This window comes from Chiroxiphia lanceolata, chromosome 13, assembly GCF_009829145.1.
Source record: "Chiroxiphia lanceolata isolate bChiLan1 chromosome 13, bChiLan1.pri, whole genome shotgun sequence".
Taxonomy (NCBI): Eukaryota; Metazoa; Chordata; class Aves; order Passeriformes; family Pipridae; genus Chiroxiphia; species Chiroxiphia lanceolata.
In genome coordinates, this window is record NC_045649.1 from 12,466,803 (window position 1) to 12,489,848 (window position 23,046).

The following is a 23,046-nucleotide window of genomic DNA, read 5'->3' on the forward strand; positions in this document are numbered from 1 at the left end:
GGATATCGGGCTCATGTTGGTGTCTGCAGAGGAGACTAATTCTACCAGTGTAGCTGTGGGAGTTTACACAACAACTGCTGGCTTATCTAAATGTCCCTAACATTACACAAACAGGCAGTATAATTTCTTTGTTATATTTAGAGGAAAGGGAAATAAAGATAAAAGCTTTCCAGGGCTTTTTATGATTTTTTTTTTTCTTTAATGCTGCCTCCTTTCAGGCTCTCTCACACAAGGAGGGAAGAAAAATGCCATGCACAAGATCCTGCATGAAGTTACACTGCAAAATGAGGATTTGTTTTCCCTGCCTCCTGTCTGCTTCAGTTGTGAATGAGACCAACACTGCACAATTCTTCTTAGTGTTCCAGGTAAAGCCTCGTGAATATAAGGGAGGCTGGTTTGGGAAATTCTTGGGATCCTGATGTCAGCTATGGTATCATCTCTCTTTCACTGGTGTTTGCTGGTAGCATGTTCTCCAAGTCTTTTGTGTTCTGAAAGAATAAAAGCTTTTTGATTTTGGAACTACCTTGTCAGCTCCTCTGCTTCACAGTGTTTCTGATCTGTGTGCAGCTTCTCAAATCAGGTGGCAATGTTACATTCGAAAGCAAAATTTCTGAAACTCCACAACAGTAAAAAAATGTACATTATTGTAGGATAGAGAAGCAGCTGTCAGGGATCCAGGCTGAGAGGGTGTTTTTTGCTGTAACTTGCAATATTGGTAGATAAAATATGGAGTCCAGCGGTGGAAATTATTCAAGTAATTAACAAGCCAAATGAGGACAAAATCAAAACAGGCAAAGCCAATAAATCTCTTTTAATAAAGCACAGCCTGTTTTATTGATCACAAACCTTGTTTTTGGGAGCATCCTCTCTGCTTGGTGGGAACTTTACCAGTGGCAGCTCCTGCTGTATCTTCATAAGGTGTTGCTGTTTATACCTTGAAAACTGTAATTAATTGATTCACTCCCAGTTACTGGGATAGCCACTTAAAAGCTTTGACTCAAACAAAAGTGCTTCAATAAAAAGCGAATCTTTGTTATGTTGTGGCCTTGTTTTGACATGGCTTTTTCTCCGTGATGCTCTGAAGCTGTGTCTGAAGAACCGAAGGCTGGTTGTGTGAATGCAGAACAGAACCTGGATTCGTCGTCTTGGGTTTTATCTAATGGTCTCCTACCACCGTTCTCCGGTCACGGGGTTTGTTTCTCTCAGGGAGATCTCAAACCCTTGTGCAGCGTCGGTGACCGGGTGTGCCGTACAGCCTGCACTGAGCAGTGTGTGCGGTGAAACCCCTCACTGACGCAGTGTGGCGGTGCCACCTCGCCCGTCCGTGTGCGGTGCCAGCCCGCACTAACGCGGTGTGTGTGTGACCCCCTCCCTGACTCGCTGTGTGCGGTGCCAGCCCGCACTGACGCGGTGTGTGTGTGACCCCCTCCCTGACTCGCTGTGTGCGGTGCCAGCCCGCACTGACGCGGTGTGTGTGTGACCCCCTCCCTGACTCGCTGTGTGCCCTCCCCTCTCCCCCAGCCCGCTCTATCTCCCGGCCCCCCCCGCCCCGCGCGCGGTGCATGGTAGGAGCGCGCGCCGTGCGCCTGCGCGCAGACGGGGCGGGGCGGCGGCTCGCCCCTCCCCTCCCCCGCCGCCGGCCAATGAGCGGGCGCGGCGCGCGGCGGGGGCGGCACCCGCGCGGCGGTGTTTGGATGCGAAGGCGCGGGCCGTTGGCGCAGGCGCGGTGCGCGCGCGCGGCGCTGCCCCCCAGCGGCGGGGCGCGGCATGGCGGGCGAGGAGGCGGCCGGGCCCGAGCCCGGTCCCGCGGGGGGCGCGGCCCCCGCCCCGTCCCCGCCGGGCGAGGACGGCGACACCCGACAGCGCTACGAGGAGCTCTGCAGGAGCCTCAACATGGACGAGCGCGCCCGCGCAGAGGCCTGGCTCAGCTACCAGAGCATGAGGCGCAACTACACCCTGGAGGTGCCGGAGGGGCGGCGGGCGAGGGGTCGCGGCCGGCCCGGGGAGGTCCCGGCGGGAGGTTGAGGCGGGAGGGAAGGGGCGGCCCCGAGGGCGCGGCGGCCTCTCCTTTGCATCGCCCTGGAAAAAACATCGCAGTTCCGAGCCATAGCGGGGGAAAGGTGTTAAAAATAGACGTGCCCCCGTCGCTGCGGCCCTTCTGCCGCCGGCACAGCGGCCTCGGCCAGCGCGGGGCCCGCGGAGGTGCCCAGCGCAGGTGCGATAACATTTATTAGTTATTTATTAGGGGCCGGCTTGGCCGCGGCACAGCCCGGGCCGGGGGCCAAAGGGTGAAGGGTTGTGTCACGTCGCTCTCGCAAACAGGAACACGCGGGGACGCGCCCGGAGCTCGGGAGGCGCCTTTATCGGGGGCGTTGAGCAGCGGAGGTGGCGCTGGTGATAAACCGCGTCTGTCCGAGCTCCCTGCGCTGCCCTGCCGGGACCAGGAGCGCTCACAGGGCGGCCCCGAACCCGGGCAGGTGCTCGGCCCTGCGGAGGGAGGAGGGTCCTGCTGTGCCCTGACAGCGCCTCTGTCACACACACGCTGCTCGTGGCCATCGCTGCCGGGCCGGGATGCTCGGAGGGGACCCTGATACTGCCCCTTCCCCCGGAGGTGTGCGCTCACCCGGCCCCGCGACACCACACAGCCCAAAAACCACAGCACCGAATTGAACTTTGGTTTTACCCATCCTTTTCCCATTGAAATGTTTTTACTTGATCGAAGAGGGGGAATAAAATTTCAGGTGTTCGTTAGAATTCATTTCTGTCTTTAGGTACCAGACTGAATAATTGTTCTGCTGTGCAGGACAGAGCAAAATGGAAACTTATGTTTTTCTTTTCCCGCTGTGTGTTCAGGGCAGAGGAATGTTCTGGCAGCAAGGAAATGTAGGCGGTTTTTTTTTTTTTACATTAAAAATTAGGGAAGTATAAAATACTACAGGAGAAGAACAACGCTAAAAATACATTGCTGTGCTTTGGGTCAAGGGTGAAATTTATGATGGTAACTAGTAATTTTAGTTTGGATGCAGTTTGGTATGAAGTATCTGTTTAGCACCTGTTTTCTTGTAGTTAAAAACACAAAGCACAACAGAACTTTGAAACAGCAAATCAGCTTTGTCACTGGTTGAACTTCATCCGTTTAGGACACGGTTCTTTCCCCTGGAGTTGGGTTGGCTGAAAAGTATGTTTTCCTTTTCACTGAAGTCTTTTAAATGCCTGATGGTTTGATTCACAGGGAAACGACCTGCATTGGCTGGCCTGTGCCTTGTATGTGGCTTGCAGGAAAGCAATTCCAACTGTGAGCAGAGGGACAGCTGAGGGAAATTATGTGTCTTTAACCAGAATCCTGCGCTGTTCAGAGCAAAGGTAACTTTTCTTTTTGGTGATTTTTAGACACTTACAAAATCTCAAAGACTGCTTATCAGCTTGTGGAATTTAGAACTAGGGAGCAAAAGCTAAATGTATTTCTTGTTTCCTGCTTTTAAAGATAGAATTTATATCTCTAGCGTGTTTGTATCATAGCTCATTGCCACAGGGTTAGGGCAGTTCCATTTGCTTAGTACTATGCTCTAAAAATACTGATTTTCAAAACAATAGATTGACTTCCTTCTCTCAAAGGAGAAAGAAGCCAGGCACTGAAGAACAGTCAATTTTTGGAGTGTGCTAAGTGTGAACTTCTCACATCAGAAACCATTTTTAATTGGCTGTGAAAATATTCACACAATCTATCTAATTTTTTTGTGTAAGAAAACTTCATTGTTCATGTGTTCTTGCTTTATGAAACTAAAGTGATGTCAGATTATGATAAACAAATCTGTGTCAAATGTGTATGTCCACAAAGCAATGAAGAGAAGCTTCCTGAAACTATTGACTTTATTTATTAGCAATCTATTTTCTAAAAATTCAGTAGATAAGCCCAAAAAGAAAAAAAAAAAAGGGTAATGTTCTTATGCACTTTTTCTCCCATTTCCTCTACAGTTGGAACATTGCTGTTGGTTCAAACACTGCAGAAGTGTTCCTCTATAAACTTTTGTTTTCCAAATCAGAAATTCAGGGAATTGAATGTGGGTAAATTTGTTCTGTGATCTAGGCTATCAAATACTAGTAACGCTGAAAGTGTAGATAAAGAAGCCAAAAATGAATGAAAGTCAAATTTACCAAGTGTAATTTGCTAAAACTTAGGGGTTTTTCATACTTGTAGAATATTTTTAGCATCGTAGGACTCAGCGTTTGTTTTATTTAAGTTAATAAATAACTCGGAAAAATGAGGGAAATCTGATTTTAGCTTAATCTGCCTGTTGGAGCTGATTTTGTCTTTATGAGGAAACACTAGAGCTGCTGAGAGTACCTTGTTAACACGGTTATCAACTGAGGATCTCAAAATATTTTGTGAGCGCTCATCCATGTTCATGGATGAAGGACTGGCTCTGAGCTGCTTGTCGTGTTTGCAGTACCATCCTTTTATCAGTAGTTTGGGAAGTAAAAATTGCACTTTTGCTGAAAATGTGTAGTTTATTTCTGCAAGAAAAACAGCTTTTCACATCTAACCCATTGGGTATTTCCAGCTTGATCGAGTTTTTCAACAAGATGAAGAAGTGGGAGGACATGGCAAATCTACCGTCCCAGTTCAGAGAACGAACTGAGAGATTAGAGAGGAACTTTACAGTTTCTGCAGTCATTTTTAAGAAGTATGAGCCCATTTTTCAGGATATTTTCAGGTATCCTCAAGAAGATCAACCTCGCCAACAGAGAGGAAGGAAACAGAGGTACATTTCTGTTATTCCCAACCTGATTTTAGAGCATTGCTATAGGGAAAATATAATGAAGTTGCTTGGTTGTTTTAGTTGTGTTTTGGCTGTATTTTCACAGGAGTTGTTTATACTATTAGAGTTGGTCTGTCTGTCCTTGCTTGCAGTAATTTTTTAATCTCTTTTTCAGTTTCACATCTGACAGGGTGAAGGAAATCCCAAAGCTGCCAAGTTTTTATGATTTGGGGAGTGGAGGAAAGGGGAGACAATCCAATCAGTGTGTAGTCAAGGGAAATGCTAATATTTCTAAGATGGGAAAGGCTGGAAAAATATGATCCTTGTATGATCTGCAAAGCTTTAATAGCTCATAGCACAACTCAGCCTGTTTCACTGTCCAGTAACTCCCATGGTTTTCTTCATAGGTGCAAATCTGGTGGATATTTTATTTTGTAGTGGAAGCTTTGTTTCTTTGTTACTGTTCATAGTAAGAATGCTGTGAAAATGAACCATTACGTGCAGGGTTCCACTTGTGTCTGCACTAAACCACCGTGCAGCTTTCATTATTACTTCAGTCAGGGTTTTGTGGGAGGGTATAAGTTTTTGGCCATGCTGTAGTAAAGCTTAATTTTCCTTTGGAATTATTGACTGGTTTATGATATTTTATCAGTTTTGATTCATTGAACTTATTTGGTATCTTCACTGTGTTTTCCTCCGAAAGACGCCAACCTTGTACTGTGACTGAAGTTTTCCAGTTTTGTTGGGTGCTGTTTGTTCATGCAAAAGGTAAGAGATCTGAAAGGGATTAAATACAGCAAACATCATGTTGTTAGTCCTTACTTTGTATCAGTCCTTAAAACACTGGAAAGGTGGAGGCATTTCTGAATTCAGAGAGAATTTTGGAGAAGGGGCCTTCTCACAACAGCCTAAAGGAATATATTCTGTCCCAAGTTCCCCAGCTACATGTTTTACCACACTTCCAAGGTGAGAGTTAGTACTGTACTTTATTTCCAGTCAGCTGAGACTTCACTCCTTTAGCACAGTTAGGCAGCTGAGAGAATAAGTAGGTCAGTCTGAAAAATCACAGGTTTTTCTTTTCCCTTCTTCTGCATGAAGATTGGACAGTTGACAAGGTGCAAAGGGACTTTATGGATCTTCCTATTGCTAAATTGTTGGTTAATATGTTTGATTAACTATGTCATCGATTGACTACGTCTTAATTAGCGAGCAGTTTCAGACATGCTAATGAACTTTGTGGAGAATACCACGCTGGTAACCCATCCAATTCAATTTCACAAAAAAAAGAAAAATTTACAGTAAATGTGAACTGTAAAATTAGTTAATGATTATTAAAGTGTGGCAGCACAAAAATGGAAACTAAATGTTGACCATTTAAGGCATTAAGTATTCAGGGTTTTGTCCTCTGTGTTTTGAGGGGTGGCAGTAAATCCCTATCACAGCAACCAGACATCAGTGGCAGGTTCAGGCTTGTCCAATCCTGCAGACCATTGGGTTCAGCTTCACAAATGCAGAAAGTACAGGTTTGTCTGTACCTTCAGCACACACTACACAGTAGAGGAGCCACTTGGTTTAGTGGTACTGCAGTTCTTGCCTACTGTTTGTAAGAATTTGTCTTTAAACTTTATTTCTTTCTTTAAAATTGATGAGAAAAAAAATCTCTGCTGCACCGAGGTAACTGTTTATTACTATTATTTGGTACAAGGTTGTGAAAGGGAGCAGTGAGCCATTGTTTGAAATGTCATTGGCAAATCATTGCTATGGAACTGCTGGTCCTGTGAAATTAGATTTATTTTTGACTGTGCTGACAGGAACAATTGCCATGGTTGTGAAACTGAGCCTGTGTTATGAGACTAACTTTGAGAATTTTACTGATTTAAAGTTTTGCTAATAGTATTTAGAATTTTCATTGCTTTGTTGTGAACCATTTAATGATTTGTAAATAACTGATAAATGAATACAGTTAATTAGTATTTTATGTAGGTTTCATTATTTTAAATAGTTTAAATATAGTTTAAAAAATAGTTTAAATGTGCATTGAAATTATTTTCCTTCTGACAAACCTGGAATCATAAAATGTAATACAAATTTGAACAAACTGGTATTTTACTGGTAGAAAAATAACAGCAGAGTTTAGAAAAATTTTCTAATTATATATCCATTTTGATGTATTCTAAGTGAGTTTATTACTATATGGTAGGTATTTTTCAAGAATCTAAACCTGTGCTTCAGAGTGGGCTCAGTTAACTGGTTTGGTGTTTACCTGAGAAAAAAGGGGGGAAAAGGAGTGGAAGAGTTATTAGTATTAAAAGAGTAATAGAAACTTGCTGTGCGTACAGATTAATGAAATTTTGATTTTTGGTATTAATTTACAATATAGTTTATTTTACAGAACTATTTTTAGCAATGGCCACTGCTCTAAAGCAATATCAGAAACATAAATGAGTTCAGTAAAGAGTAATAAATCTGAATGTAATCTTGAGAAAGGTGATAAAAGAGCAAAGAGGTTTTAAGGACTCTTTTCGACAGGAAGGTGATAAATAAAAAATATTTCGTAAATCAGAGATAGCACATTTTAACTCCTCTCTAAAGCACAAGAGAAATAGTTACATTTATTACTGTTTATAATGAGCATGTCCCCAGCAAAACTTTTGTAAGAAAAGAGATTGTTAAAAAAAGTTATCTGACTTTGACTTAAATATAGATTCATTCTGGAGAGTTGGGGGTGGTAAGGGGAGGTGTTTGCTGTTTCCAGGGCACCTGAAAACCTGGATCTAGCCTTGCAAAAGTTAAAAGCTCCTTGCAAGTCTTTACAGCAGTGCAAAACTGGGGAAAAAGAGAGTCTCAGTCAGAACCTGTTCTTCTCCCTTACTGGCCTTTAGAGCAAGATTTGCTTCAGGCAGGTGCAGCAAGAATCTGTTGAAGGATGTGACACCACCAGGCAGAGGAGCTGCTGCTGCCAGAGTTATGGAAACACATTTTTCTTCCTTGTAGCAGTTTGCATTCTGCAGTTTGTGCTGCTTCAAGTTATTTGTGCACTGGTTAATGAGATTACTGTGAATGAGGGAGCCTGCAGTAGCATGTTTATTAACATTTTGGTAAGGTTTGATTTCAAAACAGAACAGTGTATTTGAGTTCCTTCACAATCACTGTATTTTATTAAGTGTGAGTCTGTTTTACTGCCTGTGTTGCTATGCAGATATTTGTAGTCATCAGATCTGTTCCCAAGGCTGCATTATTGATTGTAATACATATATCAGCAGTTTATTGGTTAAAAATATTTAAATCCGTGCTAATTTTATGTCTTTTGTCTTTCTAATTTTGAAGGAAATTTTCCTATGATCAGTGATGACTTGGTCAATTCCTACCATCTCCTGTTATGTGCTTTGGATCTTGTGTATGGAAATGCTCTCCAGTGTCCTAACCGTAAAGAACTTCTGAATCCTAATTTTAAGGGTATGTTGGAAAAAACTTAATCTGTCTGAAGCCTGTAAGAACTTCTAAGGCTACTGAAATGAGTATGAATCTGTGTGGCAGAGAATAAATTGAACTGTGTTGATTTGAAGCATATGGGAATTAATATTTTCTTTATCTGGCTACACAGTTCCATTTCTATTAATGCAGTAGGTAATAACAGACCAGTGGATTTTGTCAATAATGCAGTAAGTCAAGGATTTGATTTACTATAGAAATACCATTGAAGGAAGTTCCAGAGTAAAAATTCAAGTCAGTGAGGGTTTAATGTCAGTGAAGGAGTGCATAATGACACAGCCATCATTGGACATGGCCAGACTGTCACAGCAGTTGGGAAAGATCCAGTGCTCAAGTGTTAGGTTTGCTTCTCTCTCATTTCTGGATTGCTGCTGTTCTCTTTCTGAAGAGAATGGAAATGTAGGTTGACTTGATAACCACAAATGCAAATAAATGGTGAGAAGTTTCCATTGAATTTCTGATGTAATTCCTTCCAGACTTGCACTTCATTTGCAGTTCTGTACAGTGTTGGCCTTTACTTTGCAGTGCTTCTGATGTGAACTGGGACCATTATCTCAGATATTATAGTTCACAAGTGTTTGATTGTTTTTCTGTTAGAATTGATATATTTAATTTTCGTCACTCAGTCACTGATTTTTTTAAATCTCTAACTCAGAATTTGCTTTTGATAACATTATCCAGTTGAGTGGGTGTTACGTAATAATTCTTTCAAGGGAACTAAGTAGTTTACTGTTTTAATATCACACGACCTAGACTTCACAGCATAGAATTTAATAAGAAAACAGGATATGGATTTGCAAATCAAATAATACAGAATTCTTAATTGTAGGCCTGCCTGAAGACTTTCATAGTAAGGATTATAAAGTATCATCTGACCCTCCCTGCATCATTGAAAAACTGTGTTCATTACATTATGGATTAGTTTTAGAAGCAAAAGGTATCAAGGAACATTTTTGGAAGCCATATATTCGGAAACTTTTTGACAAAAAGGTAGGTCAATAAATTTGTAATGTAGAAAAATGTCTCCTTACTCATTATTTTTTAAATCTTTTCAAAAAATGAAATGCCCATCCTTTGTTCTTAACTGTCTTACAGCTTTTGAAAGGAAAAGATGAAAATCTGACTGGATTTCTAGATCCTGGAAACTTTGGAGATAGTGTGTAAGTCACTGTATTTGTTGTTTGCTTTGCATTAGTATCTCTCTGTGATATAATTGCAGTTGTTATCTGTGTCTTAGCACTGATCCCAGCCAGCTGCCTTGTGTTTACTGATGATCCTGCACTGCACTGCCTTTCAGTCCCTTTGAGGTGCTGTGGTCTGAGGCCTGTTTGAAAGAGTAACAATGCTTCAGGATGGTGTTACCTGATGTCTGCTTTGATTCTTATGTTTCTATGTTTCCTTGTTTGTTTTCTTTTTTTCTTTTTTGTGTCTAACTCAAAGAATTATTATGAAAAAGGTGTGGGAGCCCATGGGATGAGTGGGAAGTATGAGGGGAAAAAATTGGGTTTGGTGGTGGTTTTTTTCTTTATAAACCTAGAGATGCTTATGGGTAGGACTTACTTTTCTTTAAATGGTATAAAAATGGTATAGTGTAGTTTATGATGTGATTCTCTGTAAATTTTGAGGAGTTTCCAGCCAAATATGAGTTCTCAGTATTTTATTATGTTCTTCCTGCAGCTGTATAAATGGAAAGGCATCAGATATGGAGGGAAAATAATGTCCTTGCCATGGTCATGTCTAAGATACTGTAGATTTTAAAGGTGCCCCAATGCCTAAGTCAGGCTCAGAAGAAGTTTGAAGTAGACTGCCCACAGGCCAGAACTGTGTTCATTCTGTGAGCAGCTGAAGAAAATAGACTAAATAAAGGGGGTTTTGCCTCCATCTTTCCCTTTGTGCTGCAGCAAAGCCATCAACAAGGCCTATGAGGAGTATGTGTTGTCAGTGGGAAACCTTGACGAGCGAATATTTCTGGGTGAGGATGCAGATGAAGAAATTGGAACCCTCACAAGGTGCTTAAACACAACTTCAGGAATGGAAACAGCTGAAAGAGTACAAGTGAAGCATAATTTGCAGCAGCATTTTGACAGGGTGAGTATAGCATGGTCCACGTTACTGTTTTTATAAGGAGAATAAGCTGAGTAAGTCTATGTCTGATGAAGAAAAGCAGCTACTAAAAATTACCATCTTTACTGTTCAAAGGGACCTGGGAGTGTACACAACATAGCTGAGTTCGATTTTGTAATTGATTACATTGCTTACTTTGGGGGTTTTTTTGGACATAATTTCTTCATCCATCTGTGTTTTCTTTGATTAAATCCAGTACAGAGAATATTTAGGTAATTACCTAAAGAGAGAGATCTTCAGGTAGATTTTTAGGTGAAGGTACAGAACAGACAGTTTTCTGTGGTTGTTTGGTGGATGCTGAACTGTTGGGGCTCTCTGGATGTGTCTGTCCAGCTTCCCCTTCCTTCGTATCTCTGTCCCATCTTATATTAAAAGTTAAACCTGCTGAAAGGAAACCCTGGTTTAGTACTCTTTTCCTATGAGCTAGAGCTCCCTTTGGTACTCAAGGGATGGGAGGGCTGCCTGATTTTTTGGGGTTTTTTAGATTGGCCTAATTGTTTTGCACTTCACTTCCAGCATCAGCATTTCAGCATAGGTCACATCCCTGTTAATACAGAACTGTTGGATACAAACATCTGAGTGACACAGACAAGTCTTCCCTTGCTGGCTCTTACCTGAGGCCTCATCGAGTTTGGGCCATTTGATTCTGAGCCTTTTTTTTCCATAACACAGAGTTCTGCAGATTGAGGTTTCTAGGTTAGGAACTTTATCAAAGTTTTTTAATAATGTACATATGTATATGTGCTTATTTTTTTATTTTTAGTCCAAATCACTTAGGATTACAACCCCACTCACTGGCCGCAAGTATGTTAAAGAGAGCAACCCATATGTGACACCTGTTTCCATGGCAACATACAGTTTGAGCCGCCTTCACACGATGCTGGCAGGACTGAAAAATGCCCCCAGTGAAAATCTGGAGCAAATACTCAAGTAAGTTTGATATTTAACCAACCAAATAATTCTATTAAATAACAAACATTAATGCTTAAACAGTGTAATTTGAAATGTGAACCACTCTTGAAAGGTTCTGGAGTAAAGTGGAATCCAGAGAAACATTTCAAAAGACACATTATTCAGAGACATCTGTCCTTAGAGATTGATGGCTATAAGAACATACACCATTTGAAACCTAACAGTTCTGAGCTTCTCGAAATTCAAATTGCCAGTGTAAAATTTTCAAGACTTTTTTCCCTACTTAACAAATTGCACCATCTGGCAAATCACTCCAATACCACAGGAGATGGAAAACAAACCTTACTCTACATGTAGATAAACTGTTGCTTCAGTAACAATATATTTTAAAACAATTTTTATGTCGTGGAAAATGCTGTTTGAATATCTGTCCCTGATCATGGAAAGATGGGCATAGTTACTACAGTGTCTGCAATAGTAATAATATGCTGTGGGTGTTTTACAGTATGTATGCAGTTAGACACATATGGGTGTGTTTGTATTGCTTTGCAATGTATTTATATTTTCATGCTTTCATCGTATTATAAAAATAGGAGGGTTTTTTGGTCTTAGTAGGAATAGTATATTGAAAATGTTTACTTTTTATGTTTAGGTCATGTTCCAGAGATCCTTCTCAATCTATTGCAAACAGAATAAAAGAAATGCATGAAGTGTACTGCCAGAGCACACAGTCTGAAGGAGAATTCAGTAATTTTTCCAAAGGTGGGAAACATTTTGCTTAACTAGATAAGAATTAAAATGCCTGTAAACATATTCATCTCTTTTAATTAACAATTTTACCAGCAGGTTATGCTTTAGCACAAGTGTCTTTTCTACTTCTCTTGCCTTTTCCTGTGTTTTTTGCACGTAGCAAATTTCAATGCTGCATAAAATTTTTTAATCAGCCTTAGCTTAAATCACTGGAATTTGCTCGTACTCCCAGAACTACAGAAGTGAAATGAAAAGCACTGTGAAGTGTTCCACTTTTTCTCTCAAATATAAGAATAGTAGCGATGGCATGGATTTATGGGATAGTAAAGGAAAATCTGAGTAACTGTAGTCTTTAAAAACCCAACAGCACTTTTGGTTACATACAAGAATGGATTGATACAGACATTAAAATCCTGCCAGTATAAATACAAAAATTTTTTTTGCAAAATTGTCTTGATATCTGAAGTGCTTGAAGATGGATTGAAACTAAGGAAGATGCTCTTGACCTTATTTCTTAACAAGACCTTACTCTGTTCTTGTCAGCTTAGTTGCTTCAGTGTTTTCTGTTGCACAGTGCAAGTTGGATCCATTCAGGTATAATTTTCAACGTATTTTCTGAACTTAAAACATGTATATTATAGCAGTGTTAAGGATTGTCATCAAAATCTGGGTTCAGTAGAAAGATATTCTGCTCTACTTTCACAAGTCTATGCAGTGCAGGAAGAGGATTCATAAGTTAACGTTAAATTATCTGATTTAGTCCTGAAAGTATTGTAGCCACAGCAGCATAGACATCCACACTGGCTCCTAAACTGTTGTATCTCTGTATCTGAAGATGAAGAATGTAATACTTTTTTATTGCATTTCACAATATTGCTTCTCTTTAAACTTCCTGCAGATGTTGCCAGTAAACATTTCCGTCGTGCTGAGATGCTCTACTACAAGGTCTTGGAGTCGGTCATTGAGGAGGAGAGGAGGACTCGACTGGGAGACACTGACTTATCTGTAAGGAAAACTAATCAAATGGTACCTCATTTTTAAAGTTGGACCTACAAAAAAGGAACACAGTTGTAGAGCAGAATAGTCAGCCATTTAAAAGGAGGGTAAACCTCTGAGAAGTAGCCTGTAAGTACATCTGAATGGAAGAAAAAGGGTACAAGAAATTATTTGTGTTTGCAAACACTAAGATACATAAAATTTTTAATGAGTAAAGATGGCTCATTTTGGATTCTGTTCTCTCTCTTACAAAGTAACATCACTTTTTACAGGCTTGGTAATCTTGATGTTGAGGCAAAATAAAAAGTGTTTTATTGTTCTATAGTTACACTGTAAATTAAGCTTTAAATTTTGCAACTCTTGCAGGCAATACTGGAGCAAGACGTGTTTCACAGGTCTCTGCTGGCCTGTTGCCTTGAGATCATCACCTTTACATATAACCCACCTGGAAACTTCCCATTCATCACCGAAATATTTGACATTCCAGTTTATCATTTTTATAAGGTAACGTGTTTGAGAGCTAGAAATGCTTATCAAGTCATGAGTGCTCATTGACCTCTATGACAGCATAGGATTGAGTCATAGTAATTCAGTCTAAATATTTCTAATAACTTCTTTTTTTCTTGAAAATCAGGAATTGGAATTAGATCTTTATTTAATAAGAAATTTATGAAAGAAGTACATTATGTTGATCATAATTATCCACCTTACAGGTAATAGAGGTTTTCATTAGAGCAGAGGATGGCCTTTGTCGGGAAGTAGTAAAACACCTGAATCATATTGAAGAACAGATCCTTGAAAGTATGGCATGGAAACGGGAATCCATATTGTGGGACAGAATCAGAGACAATGAAAACAAAGTTCCTAGTTGTGAAGAGGTGAGCACATCTTTATGGGTTTTAGATAGCTTTTGTAATCAGACAGGATGGCAGAGAGAGGAGGCCTTGCGTGTCCCAATATCAGTTTAATTCTTCCAGCCCATCAGTGCAGAGGAAGCAGTAAATGCAGTGTGGTGTGTTCATGGTTGCCTCTGTAGAGACATCTGAAATGGAGACAGACAACAGAGATGATTCTCATCCAATATTTTGTTGGTGTAGCAGAACAGCGAACAAGCAGGGAAGGTTCAGACCAGTCACTTACACTTGAAAAGGTTACTAGGCAAGAAACATGGTAAAAAGTACACCCAGAAGAAGTCCCAGAAAGACTGTTACAGTGCTGGATCTTGCAGAGCAGCACAATCACTAGGCAGTTTTAGTTGGGCTTAGGGCAAGTTTTTCACTGTTCTTGATTTTCTCCATGGAGTTTCGATGTTCAAAATTTGTAGTGCAGTAGCTGTTAAAAGCTGTTAAAAATTTGTTATGTATTTGTATTTGTTTCTATGTGATACATACACTGTAATCAAAGTATGAATATTTTAGGTAATGCCACCTCAGTACTTTGAGAAATCTGCTGGGAACAGTGTTGTGGGTTCCCCGTTGACACCAAGACGAATAAATGAGGTTCGTGCTGAAAGTGGAGGACTAGGAAAAGGTGAGATTTTTTTAAAAGCATAACATGCTGTACTTACTGAGACTTAAGTTACATAAGTAAGCTTCTTAAATGTCAGATGTTTTCAGAAAGTGATGTATGTGAACAGTGTATGTGTATGTATACATATGTATGTGTTAAATAATACACACACCCCTTATGTTCTAATTGGTTTGCTTTATTGTTACATCAGGATAGAAGCTTCACTATATATTCAGTTATGTGACATCTCAAACTTTTTTCACTAGAATAAATAAAACACAATAAATTAACCTAGAAAAAAAGCCAGCATTATTGAAGAGTAAGTCACCTCTAAAAGCAATCTGTATTTTTTAAAAATGTTTCCTGAAGAGCTTTGCATGACATGTTTTAGTTCGCATTAGACTTCTGTCACGTATCTGTATAAGGGATTGTAAACCAAGAGTTAAATATATGTGTGTGTGTGTGTGTGTGTGTGTGTTTTTAATCCACAGGCCTTTCCTCACCTCCAGCCACCCTGTATGACAGATACAGTTCTCCTACAGCCAATCCTACGAGACGACGCCTGTTTGCTGATAATGAGAACCCCTCTGACAGTGGGACCCCAGTGAGAGTTTCCCAACAGCCCGTGGTGAACACGGTGCCAGTGCAGAACATGAATCCCGAAGCCATGTCGGTGACTCCGGTGCCTGGCCAGACCCTGGTCACCGTGGCAACTGCCACCGTGACAGCCAACAACGGGCAAACTGTGACCATCCCAGTACAAGGTCAGGGAAAAGCTGCTGTAGAATTACTCAGGCTTGTTCCCTTCAGTGTATTAGTACACAGCCAAGGGGAGATGGGGGAACAGTTGTCCAGGGGAGAAAAAAGTATGCTTAAGGATGTTTAGGAAACGTTGTTTGAATAGATGATCAGTATTTAAAGACAGAACATGTACAGCACAAGGGTGTTCTGACTGCCAGTATCTGTTTTAAAAAACAGTTATTTCAGTAACTCCTCCTTCCTAAACTGACACAATGAAATTTGCATTAGTATGAAAACCTTGATTCAACTTCATTATCTTCTTGTCTCATGATTAAAAGTCCAAAGTATTTTGATTAAACAATTTCATATATAATATACTAAATGTATAGTTATAAGCAGCTAATAAAAGAATTACTGAAGAATTTCTAAAAACTCAAACAAAACAAAAACACACACACGTGCCCCCTCCACACAACTTGCTCTTATTTCAGACTCTTTTTTCTTAAATTACAGGTATTGCCAATGAAAATGGAGGAATAACTTTCTTCCCAGTCCAAGTAAATGTAGGTGCCCAGCCCCAAGCTGTCTCTGGCCCCATTCAGCCTCTGAGTGCCCAGGCTCTCGCTGGTACCCTGAACACCCAGATGACTGGGGCAGCACTGCAGTTGCCAGGCCAGTTGACTGTTCAGCAGATCTCCCCTGGAGAGCAGAGACAGAGCCAGCAGTTCACTGCCACGTCCATCAGGCCTCGGAAGACGGGCTCACTGTCACTCTTCTTCAGAAAGGTACTCATTTGTCCTTTGCTTAGTTTGTATTTTGGTAAATCTTCAGTGACTTTAGCAATATATACTTACTAGTTGTAATAATAAGAGTGTATTAAATTTAAAAGTTAATATATACCTTTAATTATTCATACACATACCTGAACGGTAGCTTTCTCATGGAGGACACTTCTCACCACAGCTGTCACATCAGGAGTTGTGAAGTAGATTCTGTGTTTGGCCAGCAGGTTTTTAAAGGTGTCCCTTTTCTTGAAGGCTCTTGCAAGGGAAGATATTCAGAGACTTCCTGGTTTATTCAATACAGTGGTTTCTGTAGGCAATGTAGGGCCCTTTCTGTGCTCAGGATGACTTAGAATTTAAGCATCAAATAAGTGGTTTTCTTAGCTCTAGCACCAGGATTGAGAACATCTGTGTCTTGTAAGCAAAAAAAGTTAAATTTAAGTTCACTTATTCTTCTTTTGGCTTAGCATTTGCCCAAGTTCTGCAGAGTGTGTAAGTCTGAGCTACTCTTTGTCTGGGTAAGAAAAGCAGTGTTGCTGTGGCCCTGAGCACAGTCTCCATTCCAACAGGTGTATCATTTAGCCAGTGTTCGTCTGAGGGATCTCTGCGTCAAACTCGATGTGTCTGATGAGCTACGGCAAAAGATCTGGACATGCTTTGAGTATTCCTTGGTGCACTGCCCTGAAATCATGATGGACAGACACTTGGATCAGCTGCTGATGTGTGCCATCTATGTCATGACTAAGGTAAAGTGTGAACAAAGAAAAAGCAAACAAACAAAAAACTTCTTTAATACTTAATATTCCAAATATTACAATTCCTCAAAGAAACCAAGTCATCCGATGCACACACAACCACCCCCAAAGAAAAATGCTGCAGAAAAACTATGAACCTTTTGTGTCCATCCCCTCTTAGGTCACTAATGAAGACAGATCATTTCAGAACATCATGCGCTGCTATCGGACACAACCGCAAGCCAAGAGCCACGTGAGTACAGTTATTATTAAACAATGTGGTCTCCAGTTTATTGAATGCCTTAGTTTATTTTGGGAACAAATTGCTTTGCAGAGTAGCATTTAGTATTAAATGGATGCAGTCTGTGAGCCATTCTCATGCAAAGACAGCAGTCATGTCCAAAATGCTGGAATACTGAAAGCTTTATATGCTAAACTATGTCTAAAATAGAAAATATATTTACTTAAAACCTAAGAAGGCAGTGCCCATTGGATAATATCCTTCTTAGGAGGCTGTATTTTCCCCTGCTAGAAGCACAACGAAGTTTCATGCAGACAGTTGTTTGCTGACCAAGTAAGTGCATCACCCTTCCCTGGGGACACCCCCCTTTGTCCCTGCAGGTCTATCGGAGTGTCCTGATCAAAGGCAGGCGCCGCCGCCGCTCCGGCAGCAGCGACAGCAGCAGCCAGCAGAACTCCCCCCCAGACAGGAGCAAGGAGAGGAACAAGGAAAGAAGTGAGTGATTCCATCCCAAACAGATGCTCCTTTGGTAAACTTGGACACAATTAAGAATATGTCAGTAACGTTTAAGAGGTGTTGTAACTCAGGGTTTATATTTATGCCGCCTTTGACAGTTTGGAATCTATCCTCACATGCACGTTGCTTGGGAGTTTGCCATGCTGGCCTGAGCTCTGATTTCAGCTCACCCCCCCCCCAGGAATGAGTCTTTGGAGAATGAGAGGAAATCAGGGCTAGCCCAGGTTCAGTTACTCTTATCAGAACCCCCAGAGCTGCAGCAGTTTCTTTTGTAGCAGCTGGCTGTCTGCAGAGATAGGAACACCAGTCACAGCAGTGATTTCAGCACAGCTGACAGCTCTGAAGATTCTTTCCTTGATAGATGAACTGACACATTTTCCTTGAATTAACTTTTATAAAGGAAAGCAAAGAAGCAGTGCTGTATATTCCTACCACCAGTTTTCAAGATATTTAATAGATGATGGTATAAGCTGTATATATTAATGTTTTCTGTCACAGAGAGGTGGCAGGGAGAGGAGAAAAAGATGATATGTATTTTGCAACTTCCCACATTAAACTAGCAGGAAGTATTACCAAGCCAAGTATTTCTACTACTAGCTGCAAAAGACTATTGTTCCTTACTTGAAATGGTGCCAGGTGGCAACATGAAAGAGCTGGTGTTGTAAGTGTAGCACAAATGCGTGAGAAATGGACTTGCAGGTCTCCTTATAGTGTGATGAAACTCAGCTCATACAGGAAAGTTAGAGATCAAGTGTGTGTCTGTGCACACGCAGCACTGTGGTCTGTACCAACAGAGGCAGCTCAGGGATCAAAAGGAGCATCACTGCCAGTGACAGCAGAGGCAGTGTTTCCAAGGGCTGCGGGATGGCGGGGCTGTCGGGCACTGAGCAGTTGTGCTCCCCCTGCAGGCAGCCGGGACTCCAGCCCGGTGATGCGCTCCAGCAGCACCCTGCCCGTGCCGCACCCCGGCAGCGCCCCCCCCACGCCCACCCGCCTCACCGGTGCCAACAGCGACACCGAGGAGGAGGAGCGGGGGGACCTCATCCAGTTCTACAACAACGTCTACATCGAGCAGATCAAAGACTTTGCCCTGAAGTACACTTCAAATGCAGTAAGTTAAATTCTGTGCTTTTCAGTAGTAAACATCTTTTTCTACTGACAGTGCAGTGAAGTCCCCTTAGCTGAGCTCACTGTAAGCAAATTCAGGGGATTCTGTTTTTATGACAACAACTTCACCTCAAGAACATACTCTGCTGCTAAAACTGTAAGTACTTTCAGTGCCTAATTGCTGTTTCCTCCTGTATGAAATACACAGCTCTAAGCAGTGTCATATGTCACTTGCAGACAGATTGGAAAAGTAAATTAAAAAATGCTAACCCAGCCCAATACCATAACAAAATTCACATTTGTTGTACATATGTGTGGTATCAGATGGGTGAAAAAAGCCTAGAGTGTGTTTAAGTGACCAACTCAGAAAAGCCTTGCTGCAGTGACACTGAGCTCAGGTCCAGCTGTTGAGTGATTTCCTTCCCTCCCGGGCAGACCGACTCTCCTCCGCTGTCCCCGTACCCGTTCGTGCGGCTCAGCTCCCCTCGTCGGGTGCAGCTGTCCCAGAACCACCCCGTGTACATCTCACCACACAGAAATGAGTCTGCTCTCTCTTCCCAAGAGAGGATATTCTACTACTTCAGCAGCAGCCCCTCGAAGGTGAGACTAAAGGGTTACAGTTCAGTTTTATAATTAATTCTGTCTTCTTTCCACTAGTGAAATGAGAGTAGATTGTGCAACGCGATGTTTTGTTTACCTTGTCCAACACGTACTTTGTCACCTGACGCTCATTGAACTGCCAGTTCAGCTACTGAAGTTGTAAAGCTGGATGGGCCTTTGAGCTCTACAGGCAGTGACACAACAAGCTGGCTTGAGTTTGAGTAAGACTCTACCTACTCTGGTAATGGAAAGACCAGTACAGTGATGAAGGTCAGCTGGGTACAGAACAGATCTCCACAAGTAAAGCCTGTGTGGTCCCGTTGTAACACACCTGACAACAGTTCACATTATGTTGTGGTAGTCACAAAATGGTGAGAGTTAATTCTAGTTTTCCCCCCTCCTCCCTCCAGAGACTAAAGGAGATTAACAGCATGGTTCGAACTGGAGAAACGCCCACCAAGAAGAGAGGCATTCTCTTAGAGGATGGCACTGAAGCCCCAGCCAAGCGTATCTGTCAGGAGAATCACACGGCCCTGCTGAGGCGGCTCCAAGATGTAGCCAATGACAGAGGGTCTCACTGAGCCCACACAGGTTTTCCCTTCCTGCTGCTCCCAGGGCTGGGCTGCTCAGCCCACACATGGACCCACTGAGCCCTTGCAAGTGTCTTCAGCCAGACTGTGCTCAGCCCCCTCCCTGCCCCGGCCACCACCCACTGCTGCCCAACTGCACTGGGTCCTCAGACCCTGACCCCACCCCCAGTCAAGCTCCTCACAAGGCAAGTGACCCATCTCCAGCCTTCCAAAAGCAGCTGAAGAGCTTTTTCTTGCTTGGAGAACACACCCCTAACACAGCTGTGTACCTTGCACCAGGTCTTTCCTTCCCTTTGCACTAACCAGTCCCCTCACGCTGTGTTTATCACCACTGTCAGCCGTGGACAGGCACCTGGAGGTGCATCACAGCAGTGTCTCGGTTCCTGCAAGAACTAATGACAACCTCCTAGCAAAATCCAGTTCTCCTGGGAAAGGGATGATGGGAATAATTGTTTTGAGGCCTAAGGGAAGTTGTCTGGATGGATCCTGTCCATATTCTGGATGTTCATGTGCCCCTGAAAACTACCATGTCTGTGGCCCCTTGCTGTACACAGGAGGGGATGGTGTGGGTGCACTGGTTTGAGCTGTGCAATGTTGGAGAGTGAACTGATGTTCCCAAGGTGGCACTTTTGATGGGGCTGTGAAGCATGATTTTTAAGGCAGGTGAGTTTTGCTGTATATTTGCAATGGCACTTTCTAAATGTGAATATTTTTTGCAAAGGCTGACTTCAGCTGTCTTTCTGTATTGAAACAAGTTGACTTTTGTATTTATTTCAATCTGACATGCCATTGCTCCTCTTGTCAGCAAATGGCATGAAGAATTCTTTGTAACTCAATGTATGTGCAGCAGTGAATGCAGGAAGCCAAGGATGTGTGCTTTTTTTGAGGAATTTTATATGCTCATTGCTTTTCATGAGTCAGGCACTGCCCCCCCCTCTTACTCAGCAGCAGTATTGTGCTGTCCATCTCTCAAAATGTATACTTACTTTGTTTTTAAAGGACAGGGTTGGGGGTTTGGTTTTGTGTTGGTTTTTTTTTTAAATGGACTAAACCAGGCTGCCTAGGAGAATATCTCCCCCCCTGAGGATGAGCAAGGGGTGTACATTAATTAGATTTACTACTTGTTTTCATGTAAAATAGTTCCCAAATACCAGGCTGCTTAGGAGAGCATCGAATGACTCTCACTGTACAGTGTGCCAGTCCACTGCTGGAGGGGGGGTTCTCCATGTAAAACGTGGCACAGGCATGTTCCAGAAGGTTTTCTAAGGAAGCAAAAACTAAAATCTCCATTTTCAGTCATTCCTGTCCTTCTGAGTAATAGGAAAATTTGAGACGTAATTCCACTGTAAATTCAATTAAAGTAAAATAAAAGGATCTTGTGTTCTTACCTGCAATAATAAAAGGTTGAAGTCCAGAAGTCGTGTAGATGTTTCTGTAAAAATATTTATGGAAGTGTCAGACAGTTCTTGTTATTCTGTACCATTTACTTCACTTTGTATGAAAATATTGCAATTGTATTTTTCAATAAAGAATTTATAAACTCAGTTTTATGGTCTTGTGTGAAAAAAAAAAAAGCATTGTATGTGCAAGGCTACAAATAGTCTGCAGCTCTCAAACACCTGGCTTGATGGTTAGTGCAAAAGGAAACAACAAACATACAGCCGAGGTCTGCAAGGCCCAGGACAGTGCAAGGACTGGAGTCCCACAGTGCAATTAAGGGTTTAAAAATAAATAAATAATCACACATTTTACCCACACCACGAGGGAAAGGATTTACTCTTGCTCCAGTTTAGTCACAGTGTTTGTTCCAAGTGTGTTCCCTCCTGCTGCTCTGGCAGAAGGGAGGGACAGCAGTGTCAGGGAATGCTGGGGCTCTGGCTGCTGCTCCCTCTGGCAGAGGAGGAGGAGGCAGAGGGTGGCTCTCTCACCCCACAGCACAGGAGGGCCCCAGAACAAAAGGGGCTTTGCCTTCCCTGGAGGAGCTTTTAATAAAAGATCTCACACTGTAACCCAGCAGAATTATTTCCCATGTACTGTGTACTCACCTTCCAATGAAGTTACAGAGATTTCTAAGAATTCTCAAGTAGTTAAGAACCTCTTTGGCCACAGCTGGCTGGGGGCTGTAGTTTCACAGCTAAGGACATGCTGGTTTTCCTCTGCATTTTCACCTATTGGGCCTGTTTTACCTATTTCATCCTCTTCTGTGGTTTCTGTCCCTTTCTAAAACCAAATTGTTAAAAAACCTGCAGCTATAAATAATAATAAAAGCACAATTTGTAGTTTATGCTTTGAAACAAATGCTAAAAAAACCAAAACTCCCAACCAACCAAGCAAACAAAATAACCCCAAACCCAAAAAACTCCTACTTTAAGGGGGATGTTCCAAAGGAAAAAAAAAACCGGTGTGTAAACTTGATTTTAAAAAAAAAAAAAAGAAAAAAAAATCTGAAGTAGCTTAAAATTTTTTTCTTTCAAGACTTAGGACAGTCTGATTGGAAGGGACCTGGAGCCTCAGCAGCATCAGTAAATCCACTGCTGTAACTTCCACATGTCTTGGAAATGTTCTTTAGAGAGTTCAGAATTTCAATGATGATATTCAGAAACATCCCCATATCAAAGTATTTGCAGGGACTTAAACTTAGGTTTTCATTAAATTATGTACCTGTATTAGGAAATACAACAGCCCAAGCCAGGAGAAAAGGATTTGATTTCCACGGCATCATTTCAGTAATCGCCTACCTGGCTCCTGGAACAGCTTCTTTTAATACACAAATCTGATTACAGAAAGACAGAGTGTTCTCTCCCCCTTCCCAATCTAATTTAAAAAAAATTTTTCAGTTTATTCATTCTAAATGAAACAAAATTCCACATTCTTTAAAATAAAATTATTTTCTTCTCAGCAAACTATTAGCTGGACTTACCTTGGAGCAACCCAAGCTACTGACCAGCCCTGCAGGGATCTGTGGCAGTTCAGAGATGAACAAGACTTACATAACCATCACTTTCACATTGTCCTGTCACTGCTCCTTGGCATTGTTTTTGCCAGCTGTGGTGTTTGCCAAGCCTCAGGGGTCAGAGCAGAGCCCTGGCTCTCAGCAGCACTGGGGCTATGGGGGCTCAGCTCTGCACAGCAGAAGCAACTCGTCCTGCACTGCAGCTGAGATCAAAGAGCAGCCCAAGATTAGAAGAGATT

At 41.8% G+C, this 23,046-nt stretch overlaps 1 protein-coding gene across 2 annotated transcripts; it reads left to right on the forward strand.

Moving 5' to 3' along the window:
- The first annotated feature begins 1,783 nt into the window (after positions 1–1,783).
- On the forward strand, positions 1,784–21,398 carry RBL2 (RB transcriptional corepressor like 2). 2 transcript variants are annotated; one of them, XM_032700953.1, is made up of 22 exons: positions 1,784–1,962; positions 3,233–3,363; positions 4,563–4,763; positions 5,464–5,528; positions 8,088–8,216; positions 9,082–9,242; positions 9,348–9,412; positions 10,154–10,340; positions 11,140–11,306; positions 11,941–12,050; positions 12,937–13,043; positions 13,401–13,538; positions 13,748–13,912; positions 14,453–14,564; positions 15,035–15,307; positions 15,798–16,069; positions 16,636–16,812; positions 16,982–17,053; positions 17,422–17,536; positions 18,466–18,668; positions 19,100–19,264; positions 19,675–21,320. In XM_032700953.1, exons 1-22 carry the CDS (start codon positions 1,894–1,896, stop codon positions 19,843–19,845), a joined length of 3,255 nt encoding a protein of 1,084 aa, XP_032556844.1. In that variant the 5' UTR covers positions 1,784–1,893; the 3' UTR covers positions 19,846–21,320. The 2 variants fall into 2 exon arrangements, with proteins under 2 accessions (XP_032556844.1, XP_032556845.1); XM_032700954.1 differs by having other exon boundaries at positions 1,785–1,962; positions 5,413–5,528; positions 19,675–21,398.
- The last annotated feature ends 1,648 nt before the right edge of the window (positions 21,399–23,046 follow it).